Source organism: Acanthochromis polyacanthus, chromosome 13, assembly GCF_021347895.1.
Source record: "Acanthochromis polyacanthus isolate Apoly-LR-REF ecotype Palm Island chromosome 13, KAUST_Apoly_ChrSc, whole genome shotgun sequence".
Taxonomy (NCBI): Eukaryota; Metazoa; Chordata; class Actinopteri; family Pomacentridae; genus Acanthochromis; species Acanthochromis polyacanthus.
Genome location: NC_067125.1, coordinates 36,035,024 through 36,057,870, shown reverse-complemented (window position 1 = coordinate 36,057,870; position 22,847 = coordinate 36,035,024). Strand labels below are relative to the sequence as shown.

At 39.6% G+C, this 22,847-nt stretch overlaps 1 protein-coding gene across 2 annotated transcripts; it reads right to left on the bottom strand.

Moving 5' to 3' along the window:
• Positions 1-370: 370 nt before the first annotated feature.
• Positions 371-14,337, bottom strand: si:ch211-195m9.3 (galaxin). Of its 2 annotated transcripts, XM_051957785.1 has the most exons (10): positions 14,108-14,337; positions 13,657-13,670; positions 13,342-13,364; positions 12,609-12,691; positions 8,956-9,032; positions 8,044-8,243; positions 6,883-7,039; positions 5,446-5,611; positions 2,716-2,769; positions 371-2,597 (listed from the first exon to the last, which is right to left on the bottom strand). In XM_051957785.1, exons 1-10 carry the CDS (start codon positions 14,238-14,240, stop codon positions 2,344-2,346), a joined length of 1,161 nt encoding a protein of 386 aa, XP_051813745.1. In that variant the 5' UTR covers positions 14,241-14,337; the 3' UTR covers positions 371-2,343. The 2 variants fall into 2 exon arrangements, 1 of the variants encoding a protein (XP_051813745.1); XR_007945790.1 differs by lacking the exons at positions 8,956-9,032; positions 12,609-12,691; positions 13,342-13,364; positions 13,657-13,670; positions 14,108-14,337 and adding an exon at positions 8,465-8,560.
• Between the last annotated feature and the right edge of the window lie 8,510 nt (positions 14,338-22,847).

Genomic DNA, 22,847 nt, shown 5'->3' with positions numbered 1-22,847 from the left:
ACAGTGGAGTTTTTCTTCACTGCCGACTCAATTTTTCAGCTAAAACAAAGCAGAACAAAAAAGTCCCAAACAAAAACAACAAGTTACTGTGAAAATTCTTCAGGGATTCTGGGATGTCAAAGTGTTGTAATAGTGAAAACCCTCCACTAATGGCAGGCCATAACTCTGTATACAGTCAGAAAAGATTCCCCCTATTTACTCAGTAAAATTAAGGCAACAGATTAGAAACAATATTACTGAATAGAACTATGTTTGGTATTCATAGTTAGATTCAAATAGAGAACAGATACACTGAGTTGATATGAAAAACAGAAACTTCTACATTTGGAAATAGTGCAGTTTAAATCAAATTACTCCAAGACACAACAGGTTTTCTTGCAAGTGTTTTGTATTTATTTAAAACTGATTTCAGAAAAATATGTCATTCATAGTATGTCATGCATTAAAAATAAACATGCAGTATATAAAGCTATACCAGTAATGCCAGTAAACACAGTTAGGAATGCAGTATATTGGTTTCTGTCCCTTCTAGCTTAAATTTATGTGAATGCCATTCTTATGTGTAGTAAAGAAATGCACGGCAACTCTAAAAGGAGCCAACACATCCTACATATTACAGTACAGAAATCACATCACATGAAAACCAGCTGTGCCTAAATGGAACTAAAGAGAAGAAAATAGTTGGTTGTGGATGTGGGTGATTGTTTGTCCCTCATAGTTTTGATGCAATGCTTATCTTTTACAGTAGTAGCTTTATCAATCAGAATTTTATTAATCATGTACTCACAAATGATAATCATTTAGGCTACATATAAACATTCACTTTATGTGAGTGAAAGACATGTGCAAACAGTTGCCATATATTACATAATTCAGTGCAAGAACCAACATAGCATACAAAAATATTGGAGACAAATGATTCTGGTTTTTCACAAACATAATTAGTGGACAGCATTTTAGCTTATTCTTGTATGCTATCTGCTATCATGACAGCTAAGACACCAGCTTCTTTTTATACCAAACTGACGGTAGTTTGGATAGATTAGTTTGCAGTGAGCAGAGCTTTTCTGCTCCTGCTTTTATCAGCTTTTACTCGACTTTGGTTATTAATGCTTACAGTATCCATACGGATCAGAACAACAGTGTACAGGTGAATATGGCACTGTGGGGACCGTATTACAGTACTGAATATTATCCTTAGTAGCAAGTTGTGTGATTGATTATAATTTTAAACTCATTAAAAAATTGCAATTGAAAGCTCAAACATTATACTGAATACCAGACATCAATACCAGATGTCCATAAGTCACCACACTGTGTGAGATTTATCACAGAAAATGGGACGGACAGAGTCACAGCTCATTAATAAATGTAGAAATGACTGTGTGTGTGTGTGTGTGTGTGTGTGTGTGTGTGTGTGTGTGTGTGTGTGTGTGTGTGTGTGTGTGTGTGTGTGTGTGTGTGTGGGTGTGTGTGCGTGTGCGCTTTGCTTTCCAGACAAACATTCATCTGATGTCCTTCAAACTTGGCAGAGTGTTTTTAGAGAATGCAAGCAAGCACAGTGTTGAGTCTGCAGTAATTTGGACAAGTGATTCTAAAGACTGCAAAATAATTTTAAAAAGAAACATTAAAGGGCATTCTATGGTAGAGCTGGTGCAACTCATCGGTGTAACGCCAATGACGCTGGCATGTTGCAAAAATGGCAGCCAAGGCAAAGCCAAAACTAAAAATCTAAAAGCCTTGTCCACAATCGTGTTACCTATGACAGCATTTTAGACCCTACAGTGTGGTGCACACTGCAAATGGCTTAATGTACGAGAAGAGCTGTTATTATTACTAGCATAGTAACAGCAGTGACATGATAATTAGATGTTTGATAAAATTTTAAAATATTATTGAGACTTTTTTATATTAATTTTTATTAAAACAATTGTTCTATTAACCAAATACTAAAAAAATAATCTTTATAATATTTCATTTAGTGGCTATAGTAAGGAAAAATAATAGTTCAAAAGGCAACAAACTGCTCAGAGCAATGTAGAGCTGGTCAAGGATAAATCTCTTACAATGTTAATTGGTTACACCTAACGAGACATTAACAATTTAGACTTTAAATGCTTTAGACTGTTTTTGTAACCCAACAGTTTGGTCCAGATGAGTGGTTGGTTGTTGATATTACAGACCAACCAATGGGCCTGAACAGGCGCTAGTTGGACAGGCACTGCATTATTGGTATAGTAATATAATGAGTAAGTGTGTAAATATGATTGAGTACTTGTTCAGAGTAATGACTGACTGAATAACACTGACCAGGACCACAGGAATAGATCAACCAGTGGTGTCCTATGGAGAGCATTTGTCTAAAATGAAATAGAGGGACTGGAGCGCAGTGTCATGGTTGAAATCAGCAAAAACACTGACGTCGTTGAAGAAGTAGAACTTCCCAAGAATCAGTTTCGGGGTGCTGCAGCGACTGGGTGTTGCCAGGACGTAGTGGAAGGGCACAGGGCGAACATCTGCATTTGTTCCATTAATTTTCAGCACAAAGTTGAACACAATGCTGTTCGGAGACACACTTTGTACAATTCCGATGTAGACTAAAAAAACAAAGAAAACAAACAAAAAAAAAACATTAAAACTACAAATCTCCATATATTTGTTGACAGTATTTGTTCCCAAGTTCACACAAAATTTACTTATGAATGCATTTCTTACTCTCTCCGCACAGAGCTGTTTCGTTCAGATTGTTCACAGATTCAAGTCTGCATCCTGAAAAAGAAGAATATATGATGATTTTAAACATATACAAAGAACGAGTGGTTTAGATTTTCAATAGGTTTAGTTTAACTGTAAGAGACAGAGTATACCAAAAAAATGCAGAAAAACACATTGTCTGACAGATCTAAATTAATTTCTAGTTTATCAAGAGAAGTAAGTATTTGTTCCCTTTCCTACCAGCAAGAATTCTCGCTTCCATATTGGTTATATGGCCAAGAGACACACACATACTAGCTGATTCTGCTTTAGAAATTCACGGTCTGAACTGGTTATAGGGCTGCATGGTGGTCGGTGGTTAGCACTGACACCTTGCAGCTAGAAGATCCTTGGTGCACATCCCGGCTTGGGATCTTTCTGCATGGCGTTTGCATGTTCTCCCTGTGCATGTATGGGTTTTCTCCGGGTATTCCGGCTTCCTCCCACAGTCCAAAAATGTGCTGGAGTTAATCGGCAATTCTAAATTGTGCGTAGGTATGAATGTGAGTGTGCTTGTTTGTCTTTCAATGTGTGGCCATGTGACAGACTGGCGGCCTGTCCAGGGTGTCTCCCATATTCGCTCTAAGTCAGTCGGGATAGTGTAGTGATCAGGGTGCTCTCCACAGTTCAGAGGGATTGAAAACATGACTCAAAAACATGTCGTTACTGTCACTCTGCACGTTTAATGTTTGCAGGACAGCTCAGACATTCTGCATAGTCGTATAAGCACACTTTAGTGTAGGTGAAATAATTAAAAACATTAAAGAGTCCCAAGCTACGAACAACAGCAGCATGTCGATACCGGGAGCATCTCCTATGTTGCCGCGAAAAAGACCAGGTCACGTCCTTACGCTGTCTGTGTGCGTCACCATAGTAACCGAAAGCACTTAAAGATACAGTACTCAGAGAGGCGATCATTACAATAGACTGCAGTTCCCCCGTGACCCAAATGTGGATTAAGCGGTATATAGACCATGGATGGATTGATCTGGCTACATGTACATGTGAGTAAGAGAAGAAATCTGTCCAAAGAATCACAATTTGCATCTTAAACCAAAATGGGCAAGACCAAAGAGCCATCCAAAAATATCAGACTAGATTGTAGAGCTTCACAAGGCTAAAAAGGGATACAAGACTATCAGTAAGTAACTTGGTAAATAAGTGACAACTGTCAGTGCAATCATTCGCCAATGGAAGAAAGAAAAAACAACAATCAATCGCCCTCCGTCTGGAGCTCCATTAAACATCTTATCTTATGCAGTATCTCTAATCTCGAGACCACTGTCACCAAGAAAACCGTTGGTAACACACTGTGTTGTAATTGTTTGAAATCCTGCAGTGCCCACAAGGCTGCCCTGTTCAAGAAATCACATGTACAGGCCCCTCTGAAGTTTGTCAATGGGTATTTGAATGATGCTCAGGAGTCTTTGGAGAATGTGATTTGGTCAGATGAGACCAAAACTGAGCTCTTTGGCATTAATTCGACTCGCCGTGTTTGGAGAGAGAAGAATGCTGACTATGACCTCATAGTCAAGCATGGTGGTGGAAATATTATGCTTTGGGACTGTTTCCATGCCAAGGGTACAGGACGACCGCAACACATTGAAAAAACAACAAATAAGGCCATGTACTGAGAAATATTGAGAAAGAACCTCCTTTCCGCAGCCAGAGTACTTAAAATCGGTCACAGGTGGGTCTTTTAGCAAGATAATGGCCCAAAGCGTTCAGCCAAGGCAACAAAGGAGCGGCGGCCCAAGAAGACACAAATTAAAGTCACTGAGTGGCCTACCCAGACTCCAGCCCTTAGTCCAATAGAAAATCTATGGAGGAAGCTGAAGCTTTATGTTTCTAATCAACAACCAAGGAACCTTAATTATCAAGACAGAATCTATAAATAGGAGCAGTCTAAAAAACACCTGGTGACCAAAGAAGAAAGATCTGACATCTGTGGTTATGAAAAAGGGTTAAGTAAATAATAAAGTATAAGCCATGTTTTGCCAGGGATCAAATACTTATTTCCCTTGATCAACTGGAAATTAACTGCTAGATAATGTTTTTCTGGACATTTTTGTTGTTTTTGTTGTTGTTGTTGCTTTTGGTTGATATTCTGTCTTTTACAGTTTAAATGAGTCTACTATTAAAATTACAGACTTACTGTTTATTTGTGTGTGGCCAAAATCATAAAATATGCAGAGGATCAAATACTTATTTTTCTCACTGTAAAAGAGCACCTAAGATTAGCCTCATCCGTTTGGTTTCAGTTTAGAAATTTCGTCACCATCTACGCTTCTTTTCCTGAGTCATGGCGCTGAATAATAGCCACAAAAAAAGTGTTTTTCCTTCATTTTATGACATCACAGTGAAGATGACCTTTGACCTTTTGGATACAAAATATCATAATTTTATGCTATTACACATTTGTGTGGAATGTTGTCATGATTAGGACATGAATACTTGTGTTATTGCAAAACACATATCCTGCAAGATGACAGTAGCATTGAATTTGGATGTTTTGCCACCAAAAATCTAAGCTAACGGTTCATCCTAACGGTGCATCTTTGAGCCAAATTTGAAGACATTCCAGAGGCATTCAATCAATACTGTGCTGACAAAAATGTGATTGGTATGGACGGGTACTCAAACCTGAGGGCTAATTTGCAAGATGAAGTCCAAGCAAAGACAACTACCTACCAGTCATCTTTTCTTCCTGCTGTCCTGGCTGTTGTACTGGACTCAGACATTCCGCAGAGCACGACCACAGAGACATGTTGAAATAGAGGTGCCCACAACAGCTGAATCCCGTCTTTCCAGAGTAAAGCACCGCTTGGTCCATACTTGAACAGCAAACTTCCTGCTCCTAAAGTGATGTAAAGCATTTCATCATCAATAAAAACATGAAACGGAACATCTCAGAAGGGCCCACCAATGCCCAGAAAGAAGAGCACTTTTTTCTAACACAAAATGTTGTGTCTGAGCTTAATTTATTTTGTAAGAATCATGGATGATAATGTTTAATGTCACAACATGTAAATAAAACAAGTTTGGAGTTGCTGAAAGCATATTTATGTTACTTTTGACAGAGTTAGTCTATTTCCCCGCATTTTCAGATGGTTCTTACATAAGCTAAATATATTAGATTTATACAGCTGAAAAGTGTTTCCCTTCTATTTCTATTTCAGTTTTTCTTCAAACAATATACGTATTTTTACTTCACACAGAACGTGGGGACCTCACATAACAGCCCTACAAGTTTTGGTCATTAGTTTCAACTATTTCAGCTTAATTTCTGAAAAAACGTGTTTTGTTGATTACATTTGGAAACCCAGGACAGATCTGAATATTAGAATACCAATGAGTCAGAAGAAGTAATTCAAATGGTAGGAGTTGGAACAGGGTGCTTCATTGTTGCCTTTCTTAATTAAACACTGCATTAAGGGACAGATATTTCTGGAGCCAAGGGGTGTCCAAAATAGCTCATCCCACTTTACAACTCTATCGTGTCATAACACCACTTTGTGTGTACAGTGAACCCTCGCTATAACGCGGTTCACCTTTCACGGCTTCGCTGTTTCACGGATTTTTTTAGTGCAGTTTTTTAATGCTTTTTTTAAACAGTTCATTGTGTTCTGCATCCTGATTGGCTAAGGGACTGACCAACATGAACAGTCTCCGCACCTCGTCTCCTCTGCCATACAGGCCAGCACTGCCTGCTGTGGAGCGCTGGATCATTTCTCTCTTTGGTCTCCATGTAGTGAGACACCCTGAAAGACGGAGCCGACGGAGCAGCCTTTTATTCTTTTCCCCCGCCGTCTCTCGCCACCGCAGCCGTGCTCCCCAGGAGAGGAGCGCAGGCGCGAGCCTTCCCCACCCCCGACTGCTCCAATTGATTCAGCCAGCCCGCTCTCTGAGGCAAGAGTACCGCCGCGGCGTCCACCTGGCTGCAGCTGCAGCGCTCCCCCAAGTGCAGGATTGTATAATAACTGTAAAAAAATAAAGCTGACTACTTCACGGATTTCGCCTATCGCGGGTTCTTTTTGGAACGTAACCCCCGCGATAAACGAGGGTTCACTGTAACACATTATTTGAGTCACAGCTAATCGAGCTATCGTGATAATTGATAAAATCTACCTGTGGGTTTCGCAGAACGGATCCACAGCATTCCACGTCACGGCTGTATTCAGGATCTGTCAAGTTGTACAGCGTTCCTGCACAACACTTCATTTTTGGGTCTTTCATGTTGTACGCTTTAATCCCACAGCACTGCACGTTTCCTTCTTTGGGATATCTGGTGAAAAGCAGTCCTAGCAATTATTATCAAAGGAGGAGGGTGGCATGAAGAAGTTATTATGATCATTATGTTCTAAAGACAAAAAATTGACAATGAGATAGAATGTGCTTTCTTCAGTATATTATATACACTGAGCATCAGACTGGAAGATAATTTATTTGCTTCTTGAGCACAGTCTTTAAATAGCAGTCAAATCATTACATGCAATCACAATAGCAGACTTGAAGCGTAACAGCACACACTGAGTTGCATTTACAAATGCAAAGTCCAGGTAAAAACCAGAAAGCTTAGACAGCTATCTGTTTCCATCTGACATGTGTGAGACAGAACTGAATTTACACAAGGGGATGAATAAAGTGTCAGTCAGTCAGTCAGTCAGTCTGTCTGTGACTGAAACATGCAACTGAAAACTTCCAGTGTGGAAAAAACTGTGATCTAAAAATAAAACGCAGAAACGGATGAATAATCACCACTAATGACTTTCTGCGGCGGCTAGAAGTTGTAAATACTAAAGCCCTATTAAATATGACAAACCCCTGGGAGATGTCTCGACCTACTCATAAAAGTCAGAAACATACACAAAGACAGATTTTACCGGCAACAAATTCCAGCTATCAAAGGAGAAGCAAACACAGACAAACAGACATTCTTGGCACAGTAGCCGGGTGCAAAAACAAAGGCGGGACAGGGTCAGTGCTGGAGCTGGAGCGCATGCCTGTCTCTGAGAGCGTGAGAAATCACTGACAGGGAATTTTTCAGAGTCTATCCTGTCTGGGTTTTTCTCTACATGCACTCCAACAGAAAGGAAAATTAACCAATTCCCATCACACCCTTTAGTGTGATGGAAAACATGCAGACAAAGGACCGCCATGAACAAATAGCACATCAGCCAGACGCTGTAAAATACCAAACAGATGAAAAAACACTGTCCTCCCATTTCTCTGAATTTCATCAGCATCTTAAATACACACAGATAAATGGAAATAAAGACATATGATCACCTGTGTCCATCACAGCAGATCTCATTCCCAGGCTGGTAGATTTCTGTTCCACAGCAGTGCTGACCGGGGGAGCCATGAAACTGAGAAGAGCATATAGTCCCTTTAGCTGGGTTGTAAGGAATACTTGTGTCTGAGCATTCTTCTCCATCCTCTCTGTCTTTGTTGCAACAGAAAACTCCAGGTTGTGTTTCTCCACAGCACTTTAAGGATCAGAGAAAATATGCAGTAAATTGTGCAGCAATACAGACAACAGCAGGCACTGTCCTTTTTTTAAACATTTAAATGCACATTTCAAAAAATTTTGACAAAAAATAAATGAGTAAAAGTAAAAACCAGTAATATAAAAACACTACTCATTATAGCATGCATCTCTCTACATTATTTCTACACATAAAGTGTGTTCAGGCCATGAAATTCTTACCAGAGCATTGATATGTTATCCTTTTCGCATAAGCGGTTAGCGTTAGCAACGCCGTTACATGTGTTTAACACATCAGATTGAAAACACCCTCCGATATTGTATAAAAAGGAGGATAGAAGGGTGGAGCTCTCCGAGTCCTCTCAACGAAGCTTCACAAAAACAAGCTGGCTTTTTTTTTTTGAACCGGACCAGGGTAACTGGGTTGCTCTGCTGGCAGCTCTCAATTCTTTGCACGAATCATATTAAAGAAGTGCACTGTTTTTATTTTAGTTGTTAATTAGATCCCATACTATCATTTTTATTCATTAAAAATGCTTCCAAATAGCATTCTAAGAAGCTTTTTGAGAAAAAGACTGAACCTATTATTTACAGGCCTACAATTTTCTTTGAAAAGTGTGGGATGATTTTACCATAGAAACATAGACAGAAAACCTCCTGAACTCAGCTAGCTGAGCGCGTCAAAAACTAACAAAAAAACAATAGAACATTACTTGACCCATCCCAGGCTTCACGTGGCCATCACAGCAGACATGGGTGTCTGGATCATATAAGGCAGCATCATGTTGACCTGAACAGATGGGTTGGGGTGGGGGAATAAAAAAACAGAGCAGTTATAGGAAAGTTATCAGACAGAGGGTGGTGATAGATGACATCAAAGAGAGATGACTCAGAAAGTCTAACAGAGAGACAACAATCTTATTTATTGAAGTACAAAGTGAAACTTGACAAAACCACACACACCAGGGCTGATGCTGACAAGCACCTGCAGTTAGATTTTTTTTTTCTTAAGAACAATACCTTCTCTGAAACACACTTGTTAGAGCATGTCTCTCCTCTTGACCGTAAGAGACAATAACTACGTGGTCTGGCAACATGCCACATGTCTAGATTACAAAAAGAAAAGATTTAAAGGACCCCTCTCATCTGGCAAAGACCCTTTTTAATGTCCTTCTTTCTCATAAAAAGACTAAAAAGCATTAAACAAGAGGATCCAGAGTGTACAGTAGCACATGTCCTGATACTGTCTGCCCTCTGAACACTCTAAATTTGGCACTGCAGGCTACTTTGCGGTTGAAATAATTGTGCAATAAGGCAGATGATTCTAAAGCACTAAAGTACTTTCTTTTGCTGGCTTTCCTGTCTGAGTTAAGATGAGCTCACTGAGACATTTTCCAATCAGTTATGTCGATATGGCAGTGAAGTAATAAATCTTCAAATGTCAGTGGATGGGTGTGCTATGGAATCATGGGTGTGGGGAGCTTTGTGTTTAAAGAAGTATCAAACTAAGGAATTCAGCAGTTAGCAGAGATGGAAATCTCCAAAGCTGAAGAGACCAGCTGGATTTTCCCACTTGTCTTTCCAAGGAAAATAACTGTTCCATGTTTATAAGATCCACATCTGGAACAATAAGGATGGGACAGGAGCTGATACACAGGCCTGAGAAAGACACAAATATGTTATCTAAATAGGTGACTGCCTAACCATTCAAAGTTTAGCTATCTGTGTCAAGATTGATTTGCAAGTCAGAGAACGTTCCCATCAGCTCTGTGATTGGGGAGGATTCAACTGTGGGAAAAGGAACAGAATCAGAGTCTGTCTCCTAATGGGGCTGCCAACTCTCACCCACACAGGACTCACACAGCTGACACTTTTAACATGCGATGTAATGGAACACACTTCTATTTTCTCACGCAGCAAATATACTATTTCATGAGTGATTATGTTGTGAAAAGAGGACATGAACAGTGCACGGACATACCATACAGAGCAGTCAGCAAGTAATACATGGTGACAGCAGGAAATATCCACACATGTATTGTACTGTAAGGCATTCCCAGACATGCTGCTGTGAGTATTTTCTTCACTAATAATCGTCTGGCAGCAGCACGGCATCTGTCACTTTCTCCTCTGGAGCCATGTAAGTGAGTTACTGGGATTACTCCGTGTGTTTGTCTCTTTGACTTTTCCCAGCAACATGTCTTTCTAAAACCAGTGTGTCAAACACAAAAACTGCTGGGATTTGAATTTAGCTGTAAGGCAATTTTAGTCAATTTGTTGGTTCCTTGCTGCAATGCCTTGTGAGTATAATTAGTAGTAGTAGTATTTTTTCTGTCTTTGCTGCTGTAACACTGAAAATTTCACTGTCGTGGGAACAATAAAGGTGTAATCTATCTATCTATCTATCTATCTATCTATCTATCTATCTATCTATCTATCTATCTATCTATCTATCTATCTATCCATCCATCCATCCATCCATCCATCCATCCATCCATCCATCCATCCATCCATCCATCCATCCATCCATCCAGTTTCTGACAGAGATCCATGGCCTCAGCCTCCAAAAAATTTTCATGAATATAATTACAATTACGAAATAGAGCTTCTTCTATTAATCATTTCCTGTCTGATCCAACCAGGCTGACACACTGTTGGTTTTCACAACATCTTCAGTCCAGCTAAGCTGCTTAGTGCAGGTGGCTGTCTCTTGACTGAACACAAGAGGTTAGGGAGCATAAAAATGTCAAAGAAAAAAGTGCTTTAGATACATCTTTTCAAGTTTGCTCAGCAATTTTAAAACATAACCAGTTCCCCAGCCTGTATGTATGGAGAAAGATGGCAAGCTTTTTCATGGAGTTTTCCATTCATAACTAAACAGCCTTTTTCAAAAGTCATCCTGTAATCTCTTCTCACATTTGGCATCTGCATCCTCCCAGATGGCTGTCTTGTAAATGAGCCGTGTGTTTATGTCTTAAGTTGTGAAGCGACATTCTTCACTGTCTGGAGGCAAACAGGTCACAGGAAAGGCATCAGACAGTGCAGTGAGGAAAAAAACGATCCTTCACTTTTCATTTTTTCCTGAACAACGGCCCAGCAAGCACAAAAACGATTAACCCACCCAAGGTAAGAATGCTCTAGTAAACCTCAAGATTTGGGTGAAGATTTGGGTGTGCACAGTTCTTGTGTGATGGAATTGTAACTGTGTAGCCCTGTTGCATTCACTCTGCTTTTCTCCTATGTGCTGTTATCTTCTTTAACCTAACCTCAAAATGTCAACAAACAACTTTTGTCCTGTTCAATATTATGAAATGAATCCTGACTGTGCCGTATAAAGGTTGTAAAATAATTATGTTTGGTTTGGCTCCCTATGATCTTCAACTTGACAACGCAATTCTGCCTGGCACCAAGTGCAATATCTCCAAAATGAAAAATTAGGGTTTAATTTACAGCACAAACTCAGTGCATCTGCAGCTGCACAGTCAAGCAGCTCAACAGAACTACGTCAGCAAAAAGCAAAGCAAACACCACTCTGAGGTTCCTAAACCACACATCCTTTTCACCACGGCTATGACCTCAGATCCTGTATGAATCACAGACAAGAAGCAAACTTGGAGTCCAACAACCACCAGAAACATGTTTGACTTTTTGATAAGATCACAAACACAGCTTTCTCTTTGGTTCTATGATTACCAGATGTTTTGTAGCAAAAGACTGAATTGACTTGGTCTTCAAATGTTTATTTCTGTTCCCTCCTCCACCTAGATGCCAACCCCTGCTGGAGTTATCTACGCTTACTTTTTGTAGTTATGCTTAAACTACGTAATTACTCCCCATAAAATGATGACTATTTCACGGTACGTCTTCAGTAAACATGTCTAATGACTTAATCTGTGGTGATCTAATATGGCACTCTGAGTGTTCATTACACAAGTTGACATACCTTAAAACTCAACACACAAAATCAACAAACACTGGCATTCAATTTTTGTCCTAAACCAAGAGCCACGCTTTACAAAATCTCCTGACCCAGGATCACGTTACATTGTGCCTTCACAGATGTCCTTCAAAACATTTCGACATGCAGCTGCAATGAGGCAACATTTGGCACAAAATAGCCCCGAAAATAATTAAGTTGTTCAACTTGTTGGGCAATTTACGATCTAAGAGGTTAATGTGTTCACAAGAAAAATCACAAGATGAAAACACTTTCGTCACCCACGTCTAACCGCCTTGTTGGATCATAAATAAGATGTTTATCATCATGTTAGTCTACCTTGACAGAGAACACATGACATACTCCAGCTGCTGATGTAATGTCTTTTCAGCAACCAATACAGGCACTGCACTGAAAACAAAAACTTACCTGAGGCACGTTTTCTCTCACAGCAACGATGCTTGTTTGGATCATAACAATGTGACCCACAGAGATGTGTCTTTGGTTCAGTGCTGTGGATGTACAAAAGACAAACATTATCAAAGAGCACAAAGCATGTACACACAAGTGTGCATTCTCGGTCACAGTAGCAGTAAAGCTACCCCCTTTTGAAAAGAAATGTTTCAAACTACTCTACTGTCTACAGGTGTTGATAACATGTCTAGACATGCAGCAAGATGCAAGCAAAAGAAAAAGAACACTACTGGCTAGTAAACATGGGTGGAAATGTTGGACCCATGATGAGAGAAAGTTGCTTTTGGTGATATTTACCCAAATTAAAATTTAATCTGTGCTGTGAACTTTAATACAAATAACTATTTTTAAAACATATATGTCAGTATTTGTTTGGGATGATGAACTATAAGTTGCTCACCAGTAGCTTGCAATGACAGAGTTTTTGTGTAAAACATTACTGTGTTATAACTGGGTTATTGTGACCATAGACTGTCTTGGGTGGAAACCTAACAGCAATATAAAAATAACACAGGGTCAGAACAGCCCTTTGCCTCTCGGTAGGACAGCCAATCATACCAGAGGTCTGCATTTAACCATTCAAAACTTCCCGTGCAGAATGAATTGATAGCTGTCAGTGTCAACAAGAATAAAGTTGGGTTGCTTGTTTTGGTAGGATGCTGTTTGTTAAAACATTTAATTAACTTACCAGTGAGGTTGAGCTGCATTTTTCTGAAGAAAATAAAGAAAAATGAAATGTTTCACTCTTACCACTGTGTAAACATGTCACATAGCAACACTTTGTGAACGCTTTATTCATGTTTTTTTTTTTTTTACTGACAAATGTGAGGCAACCCAATACAGCATCAAAACACTAGTGCGGTGTGGGCCTTACAAAGGTCTGCTTTCTGGCTTCTGTGTATGATATTACATATGTAGTTGCCAAAACAAATACAACAGAGGGATAAATTGTTGTGGTGCATTTGGGAGTTTCTGTCACATAGTCACTGAAGGAGGGACGTACCTTATCTTGAATACCTGTGGAAATAAAAGCAAAGAATTTTGAGCGGAAAAAAGCATACCAACATTTCTGTGCATGATTTCTCATGACGTGCAAAGAAATGCAACTTATACTCCAACTGAATCAAAACTGAGGTGCAGGTGGCAGTGACTCATCCTACATGTTCAGACAAAAGCCTTAAAAACAGTCTGGCTCTGGAAGAATCAAATGATCATGCTGAAGCTTGAGATCAATACAAGCAATTACAATATAAGGTGATCTCAAGTTTAGTATCTTTAGTGTTATTAACTGAAGTGCCTTATAATCAGATAGGGTCGACTCACTTGCATGTAATAATTCTAAATGTCTGTATTTCATGATTTTGCAATGTAAGGGAAAAGCTAAAAACAAAACATAAAGTTGACACTAACATGTAAGCAGCTTTCTTTAGTCAAAGAATGACCTTAAGACGCACCTGAAGTTGCTGGACAGAATTCTGAATCCTTCGGCTTTGGTGTTCCAGGAGAACCATTAACATCCCAGTAGCAACACTCATTCATGAAGTTGTACTGGTGGTGAGAACAGCACCGATGGCTAAAAGAGTGCATTGCCTGAATCTTCCCACCACAACATAATTCATTGAGGTCGTTGTAGGCCGTCAGTCCACAGCAACTGGAAACATTCTGACTTAAACCCGGTGTCACGTTAGCTGTAAATATAAGGATCAAAACAACACACTTAGACCAACAACTCAGTGAAACAGGTGAATCAAGAAGCAATGGCTGGGAAGTTCCACAGTTCAACAAGAGGTCGAAAGTTTGCCACAACATGGGACCTCGCCTAGTGTTTGTGCTTTGACTGGGAAAGCTCAGATGTCAGCCAGAGTTTAGCTTCTTAAGGACCAGTGAAAATACTGCCTCCTGAAGATTACGTTGGTTGTATGAGGTAGCCGGAGACGTCAGAGGGAGGTCAGTTGCCTTTAAACCACACTGAAAACATTACGTAAACTTTGGGGAGATGCAGGAAAATAGGTGTTTAATTCTCTCCCTATCTAAATAGGTGACTGCCTAACCATTCAAAGTTTAGCTATCTGTGTCTAGATTGATTTGCAAGTCAGAGAACGTTCCCATCAGCTCTGTGATTGGAGAGGATTCAACTGTGGGAAAAGGAACAGAATCAGAGTCTGTTCTCCTAACGGGGCTGCCAACTCTCACCCACACAGGACTCACACAGCTGACACTTTTAACATGCGATGTAATGGAACACACTTCTATTTTCTCACGCAGCAAATATACTATTTCATGAGTGATTATGATGTAAAAAGAGGACATGAACAGTGCACGGACATACCATACAGAGCAGTCAGCAAGTAATACATGGTGACAGCAGGAAATATCCACACATGTATTGTACTGTAAGGCATTCCCAGACATGCTGCTGTGAGTATTTTCTTCACTAATAATCTTCTGGCAGCAGCATGGCAGCTGTGAAACAGGTGAATCAAGAAGCAATGGCTGGAAAGTTCCACAGTTCAACAAGAGGTCGAAAGTTTGCCACAACATGGGACCTCGCCTAGTGTTTGTGCTTTGACTGGGAAAGCTCAGATGTCAGCCAGAGTTTAGCTTCTTAAGGACCAGTGAAAATACTGCCTCCTGAAGATTACGTTGGTTGTATGAGGTAGCCGGAGACGTCTGAGGGAGGTCAGTTGCCTTAAAACCACACTGAGAACATGACGTAAACTTTGGGGAGATGCGGGAAAATAGGTGTTTAATTCTCTCCTTAATGCTGTTCCTGAAAATGCTTCATCTGTTTATATTGACCACTGCAACCACTTCCCTTCCCACCTACTCCCACGATGTGTGTGTTCCATTTCTGGTGACCTTCTGATGAACTTTTTTGCACCAAATTATGAATTATGCCTGTTATGCATTATTTCATGGTGGAAATATCTTTATCTGAGAATGTGAATAACATAAAATTAATTTACCAGGTGACAATATTTCCTGTGTCACAAAATGTATAGAACTATAATGCAGTAAAGCTTTGGGACATTCTCTAATGCTTTCAGTTTCACATTTTCATATTTGTTTGAATTAATTTTTGAATCCACATGAAAAGATGCAGTGTCGAATAAAAGAAAGTCAGTCCCTGTCAGAGGAATGCAAGTCCTCTGGCTATTTCATTTATTTATAGGGGGGACAAATGTATGTTCTGCATACTGTCTTGAGAGGGATGTATCCAATGTTTCTCCCATGCAAAAAATAAGCTGTCTAGAAGAACTATATTTACTCTAGAGCCTACTTTGGTTTGTCACTTCAACACGGAGGTGCCAGACTTCTGATTGTTGTGCAACGATACTATGAACATTTGTTGCAACAAAAACCAGTTCTTTTTCCATCTTGATGAATAACAGCTGAGAAATGTGTCCTGCATGTCAGCCATGAGTTGCTTCACTTTCATATTGTTAAAAACTTCATGCTTCTCATTATCGCTAAATCCTGCAGTATATTTTCTGATCCTCTCAGCATCCAAATCCCAAAGGTGTCCTCTTGTACAAATATTTAGAGAACTGATACAAACAAAAACATCAACAAAAGTATTGAAACACCTAAAGTACACCAGTCCATCATAGAAAATATGTATATTTATCACCTAATATACCTTTAAAGCTTAGTATGAAATAATTAGCAGGAGTACATGGAGATAAGTCAGCTAGCATTAGTGACGCTACTAACATTTTTCATCATTGTATGACATAGTTATATACACTCGGTTAACAGTTTATTATCTAGAAACCAAATGCAGTTTTTGGTTTCATTCTAATGCTATACGGTTCAACGTCATAAATGGAAGCCTTCAAAACGACCACAAAGTTGAATCAACAACCCTTAATGAAGGCAGGCTGTATGACAGAGCTTTTGTATTCAGCTGTGATAGTTTTAGCTATTTATGTCTTAGCAAACAAGAGTATGTCTTGAAACAAATGCAGATTTCCAATACTATAGGAAAGCACCTTTAAGCGAGAAATATAATCCAGAACATATCACTTGAGAATCAGAGTACCACAAAGGATTTTTTTGTAAATTGTGGTGTTTTCTTTAACCGTTCATTTAGGGGACACATCACAAACTTTGGCTTTAAGTTTATTACCTTTGCAGCAAGAGGCTGTTGCAGGATTGTAAGGTTGATCTCCGCAGCAGGACAACCCAGCCCCATTATGAAGCTGATTCCCACAGCAAACAGCCTCGCGGCTGTCATACGCTATTCCATGACAGCTTTTCCTGTAAAATATGCAACATATCTCTGACTGTTATGCTCACATCCATTGGTATTTTGTAGACAACACAGTAAACAAGTTGAAAATAGGCTAGTTACTTTATACATAGATGCATCGTCCTGACAGACCTATACATATTTTACACTTCTACTACTCCTTTGTAATACTGCCCTCTAATGGATTTGTGTGAAAACATAATACATGAATGCAGAGTATAGCTCAATGCATGTGCATTCCTCCATCCCTCTGTGCAAGTTAACCAAAACTGAACTAAAACTGATCAACCGATCAAGTATTAAAGTCCCTCTCCAATCAACAATGTGTCTTAATCAGTGTTTCTTCTCTCGCATGCTCGGTGTGACAATACAAAATGATACTCAGAGTTTGATGTGAGAAATTGAAATGTTTTGTTTAGCTTTCTTCAAATATGAATCTAAGATTTGTCATTGTCAGCAGGATTTGTGAAGGTAACTAAGTCAACTAGGTCAATCCTGGTCCAAGAGACAGCTACACAACTGTAATGTACAAACATTACTCAATGGCAACACAAGCACAGATTTATTTATTTATTGAGTATTGAACTCAACCCAACATGGACATTTTAAACTGTTACTATTCCTGTAGTTACTTCCTGTACATCCAACACAAAGCTTTCATTGATGTTGAGAAACTCTGCATTAAGCATCAAAGTTTTTTTTTAAAAAGTCTTTATATGTTCACTGAGTCTGTGATTTTCAACAAGAGAAGAGGTGTAAATGTGAGACTGTCCTCACAGAAAAAATGACCACATAGGTTGTCTGTACACGCCCTTATTATGACCAAGTGTTGTGTTTTGACGTTAAGCGACCTCTAGCGGTTGAGTAAATATCGACACTTCGGTGTCTCAGCTGAAACGTCACCATGAACAAACTTTGACCAAACACTAACCCTAACCATAACCATAACCATAACCCTAAACCCGTCTTGCAAAAGTGAGGGAAAAGCCATTTCGTGAGGGAAAAGCCGTTTCGCGAATTAAATCCCGTAATGCCTTCCTTTTCCCTGTAGGGGCGCTAACCTAAATACGCTCTCATGGGTCGTATTCAGGGGCACGTTACATACGACCTGTGTGGTCGTATGAGTTTGAGGACATGTTGGTAAATGTGGTTTAGAAATCATGAATACGATCTGAAAATAAACTTAAAATGGTGGTGCATGAGACTTGCATTCTCTGTTCTGCCTTACCAAACAGATCATTACCATCTCTTAGTCATTTTGATTCTACAACATGAATTTCACATATGTTGCAATCTCCCTGTCTACAAATAACAGACGATGTAGATCTTGGCAGTTCCAAAATCAATTTTACCAAAAAATGCACCCCCCTTTTGCATTTCTGTTCAGACACTTGGGGATCAGAGCAGTTAACTACATGTAACTACTAACATATAGCACTGATTTTGACTGAAAAAATCAATAGATGCAAAATCCAAAGTCTCTGCCAAATAATGCATCGCCACTTTCAAGTTTTTCTACTGTCATGAGTCATCTGGCAAAGAACACAGATTTTATGGTCAATTTGCAGTGAATTGCAGCCATTTAACACTAAATTAAACCAAGAAATGAATGGTAATGAAAGTGACTCACTCTGGGGATTCACCCAAACTGAAACATTCTGTTTTTGAAGAATAGGCTTAAAACTTAAAGCTTTCCTCTTTGACAGAGTTTACATTTAAACTGGCTCAGGGTCAGTGGTGCAGTCCCTTTATTCTGTTACAGGTCTGGATTGCTGGAGGACTCTACACTTTTTATTACATTGCATGTCATAAATTTTGACACAGTTTTGTTAAAAACACAGTTTGTGTTTTGTTGTCTCCACTGGTATCTCTGGATCTGGAGATGCACATTTCTGATCTGCAGTTGCTGGTTTCACCAAGCAAACAAGTCTTTCTTGTTTTCTTTGGCATCCTTTGTATGTTCTCTATCTACTACCCTGTTCTCTTTCCTCTTGACTCTCACCCTTATATTACCAGTTGATGCAGATGGCTGCCCTGCCTAAGCCTGGTACTGCCAGAGGCTTTTTTCTTCATTTTTGAGCTTTGTGTGATTTGAGGATCTGACAGTATCTCATTTTTGAAACCTGGGTGATGATCCAAAAGTTACAAACATAAATGAACCTCCAGCTTTGACCCACTTGTGGCACTAAACTGCTTGAGGCACAGACATGGTACTTTGTGAACAGAATCAGGGGACTGTGCCAAGTTAATGTGCCAAATTTCTTCTTTTTTTCTTAACCATTCGTTTACAGAGTTTGCAGTTGACTCCAATGGCATTAGAAGAAAAGGCAGAAGATGAGGCAGTTCAGGCACCAAAAAAAATTAAGGGAGGAATCAAATGGTGCCATTGGCAAATTGCATTTTATCAACTATAGCTTAATATAATAACTATTGATCAGGAACAGACAAGAATTTATGTTCAGACAACATGTACCAGCAATGCTCTTCGTCTAAAAACTAAATGACTTTGGATGGCTTATCATCACTGATGAACCCAACAAAAAATATTGGTTGTTTTTAAATGAAGCTGCATCATTTGAAGCCATACATTGCTTTAGAAATCATTAACCTACAACATCCGTTAGACTAGTTTGTGTTCTAGCCAGGAACGATTGCCTCACATCCTTAGCCCTAAGCAACCGAGTGGGGTCATATTTTTATATCTTTTATCCAAAAAATGTTTCCTGCCATGAATTTGTCAATCTACTTGTCCTACAGCCGCTCATAGTTTTTTTGTAGAGATCGGCCAACTGGTGGAATGGAATGGAAACTTGTCTGGGGTCAATTATGACCCCAGAAAGATGTATTGGTTTTTCACTATTGTCGGCTTTGGTTTTATTTATTTATTTCTACCTCGAATCGCTATATTTTAGGGTTTTGCAGTGCACTATGACTGGCAGACCTACATTTTTAGCCCCAGCTGCCCCTGGCAGACTGACAGAAGAGTTGCTGCCAATCCACACCTACAGCCCCTCCAACCACCATCAACATTACACATTACACATTCATACACCAGTATAAGTGGCAGCACTAGAGACAAGGTGGGTAAAGTGTTTTACACAACAGCCCATAACTAGGACAGAGTGGGAATCGAACCGCCGAGTCTTTGATGATAGGACGAACCGCTCTGAGCCACAGCCGCCCCTAATCTAAATACTTCTCTGGATGTTACATTGCATACATACAGACAAGATGTTTGTGTAGATTTTGTTTTTGTGTATTTTTGATTTACTATTGAGGAAACAAAAGGACAAAAGTTTTAAAAGAAGTGGCAGACAAAGTGTATCTAAATAAATGTTAGTGTGTTCTTACAATGCGTCATATGGTTTTACTTTAGCTCTTAGTCAAAAATGATTAAAATCCATGAGTAATTACAGAAGGATATTTTAGAATATCCATCTTAAAATGCAGTGGAGTGGAATAGGTAAGAAAGCACAAAAAGAGGCACTAAAGAAGATGTATTCCTGTGGGGTCATAAACAATGTTCCCTCTAATTTTTCATGAGTCTGAGCGAACACACAAACTCCCTGAGCAGACCGTTGGACCACTGTGAGCAACATCAGACGTGTACACTGTGGTCACGCCAGCATCGCATCCATCCAAGTTACACGGTTTGTTAAAAGAACCAAATTACAGCATTTACATTTCTGTTAAAACACTTTGTCAACAGGAGCCAGTTGAAGGCTGCAGTGATGTTGGTGACATCCCAGCTGACTCAGGCGAAGGCAGGGGACACCCTGGACAGGTCGCCAGTCTGTCAATAAATGCTTATTGAAAACTAAAAAGCATTTAAATAAAACTTGGGAGTTTATTGAGTCACTAAAATACTGTAGTGTCTTCGGCCACATCAGCATGATTATAAGCATAATCTGGTAAATTCACAATCATACTGTAGAAAATCCAGCTTATCTCATCATGATGTCCCTTACTATATGGACTTCACGAGATGATTGGGGATGTAACACTGTGACCTGCTGGTTGGGTCCTCTCTATTCTCATGCTTCTTACGTGTTTGTCTCCTGATGTCATGCTCCTTTACTTAAGCTAGTCCATAAGCAACAGAAAAAACAGTTTTTCTTGTACCTATTGCCAGGGGTTCCAGTCTTCCCACTCACGTCTGTACATTTGCAAACGTTTTTGCTTCTTTGGACGTGGTGGAGTTACGGGTGTAGACATTTCTAAACGCGCAGAGCAGTGCGCAGCAGCGTCTGTAACCAGGCAACCCGCGACAGGACCACAGGATCGGACACACACAGGGAAGCATATATATATATAGAAGACTAGATACGATAGCGCGCTTTAGCAGACGGCTAAGGTGGCTGCACATAAGGACGCCTGTAAATGACGTTGATTAGCTGCGTAAATATGTATGTGAATCATATCATTGGCTGGAGCAGTCAGTCACCGGTCACTCACTGACTCACATTGTAAAATAGCACAGAATGAATTGTTATGCATTTATTTTATTTTCAATTTAGGTTGGATTTTGTTTGTGCGCAGCGCAGATTTTCTGTGCGCTGAGACCATGTCAGCAGTGCGCAATTGCGCACGCGCGCAGTGTAGAGGGAACAGTGGTCATAAATGACCCCCGTCGGTCCTTTTAGTCGCTAAAATAGCTTGGTCGCTTGAGGGATAAACATTCTTCAGACGTCATGTCAGCATCTCACAGAGAGTGTTTTGTTCTCAACAGTCCTGCCTAACTTGTTCCAGTTTCTCGTCATCAGCAGTTTGTTGTGTTACACGGCTTAGTATAGGAAAGGCAACAGGTTCTTTTTGCAGTTTATAATTGTGTGCCAGATAAGGTTCATATTTTATTGTTTGTTTTGATTTTGATGCTATTCATGCAGCTAAGTTCCTTAAACTAAAGTGTTTTTTCATGTTTTCATGTCATGTGTAGGAATATGGAATGTGATGCAAACTCAAAGTGCATTGTTGAGTGATTAGAATTGAGGGTGCACGGGTCACCGATTTTGCACAAGGCAGAAAGAAATATGCCCCTGCAGGAAGTTGAACCTAACCAACAGCGTAACACGTGCCAACCCGGTAGCAGAGGAGTGAAGATGATGAAACTCACCGGAAACAGTCGGAGGATGTGTTGGCCTTCAGGGCAAGCTCTGTCAACAAACACAAGTTTCAAGTAATCAATCAAAGGTAATACATTTGAGCTGCAAATGAATCAATCTGACGACACCCTAGAGTTTTATTCTAAAATAACTTCTTCTCTTACTTATAATTTGTTTGAAAGTCTTACTGTCTCAGTCACTCACATTTGAATTGGAAAAAAACAAAAACTAATTGTGTTAATTGTTGCCTACTTGCCCCTTACTCTGAGTTTTCATCTAATTTCTCAGAGCTCTTAGCTGATTTAGTGCTTAGTACAGATATAGTCATTATAGTGCATGACTTTAATATCCATGTAGACAGTGAGAATGAAAGCCTCAGTTTGATTTAGCTTCCTGTTGGTTGTTTTTTTTCTTGAACTGTAAATGAACCAACTCACTGCTTTAACCACACCCTTGATCTTGTTTTGGCATATGGCATAGGAATTGAACACCTGTTTTTCGACAGAACCCTGTTTTGTCTGATCATCTTTAATAACATTTAAATTTACAATAACACTATGGAGCATTTACCAAGAGGTTCCATGACCACAGACATTAATCTGATAATGCTGAAATTACATTTAAAGAAGTTATTCTATTAGTGTTTATTTTCAAGGTCATAAGCCAACACAACAGAGAGCAGTTCCTCTAGCATTAGTCACACACAGGTGGATAACCCTGGTGATAGGGTGTAACCTTCCTTTATCCAACACTCAGTACTGCTGCCTCTCTGAAAAACAACTGCACATCTTAAAGCAGGCTTGACTGAAAAGGCGGAGGTGTTCCAGTAATTCAGAAGAA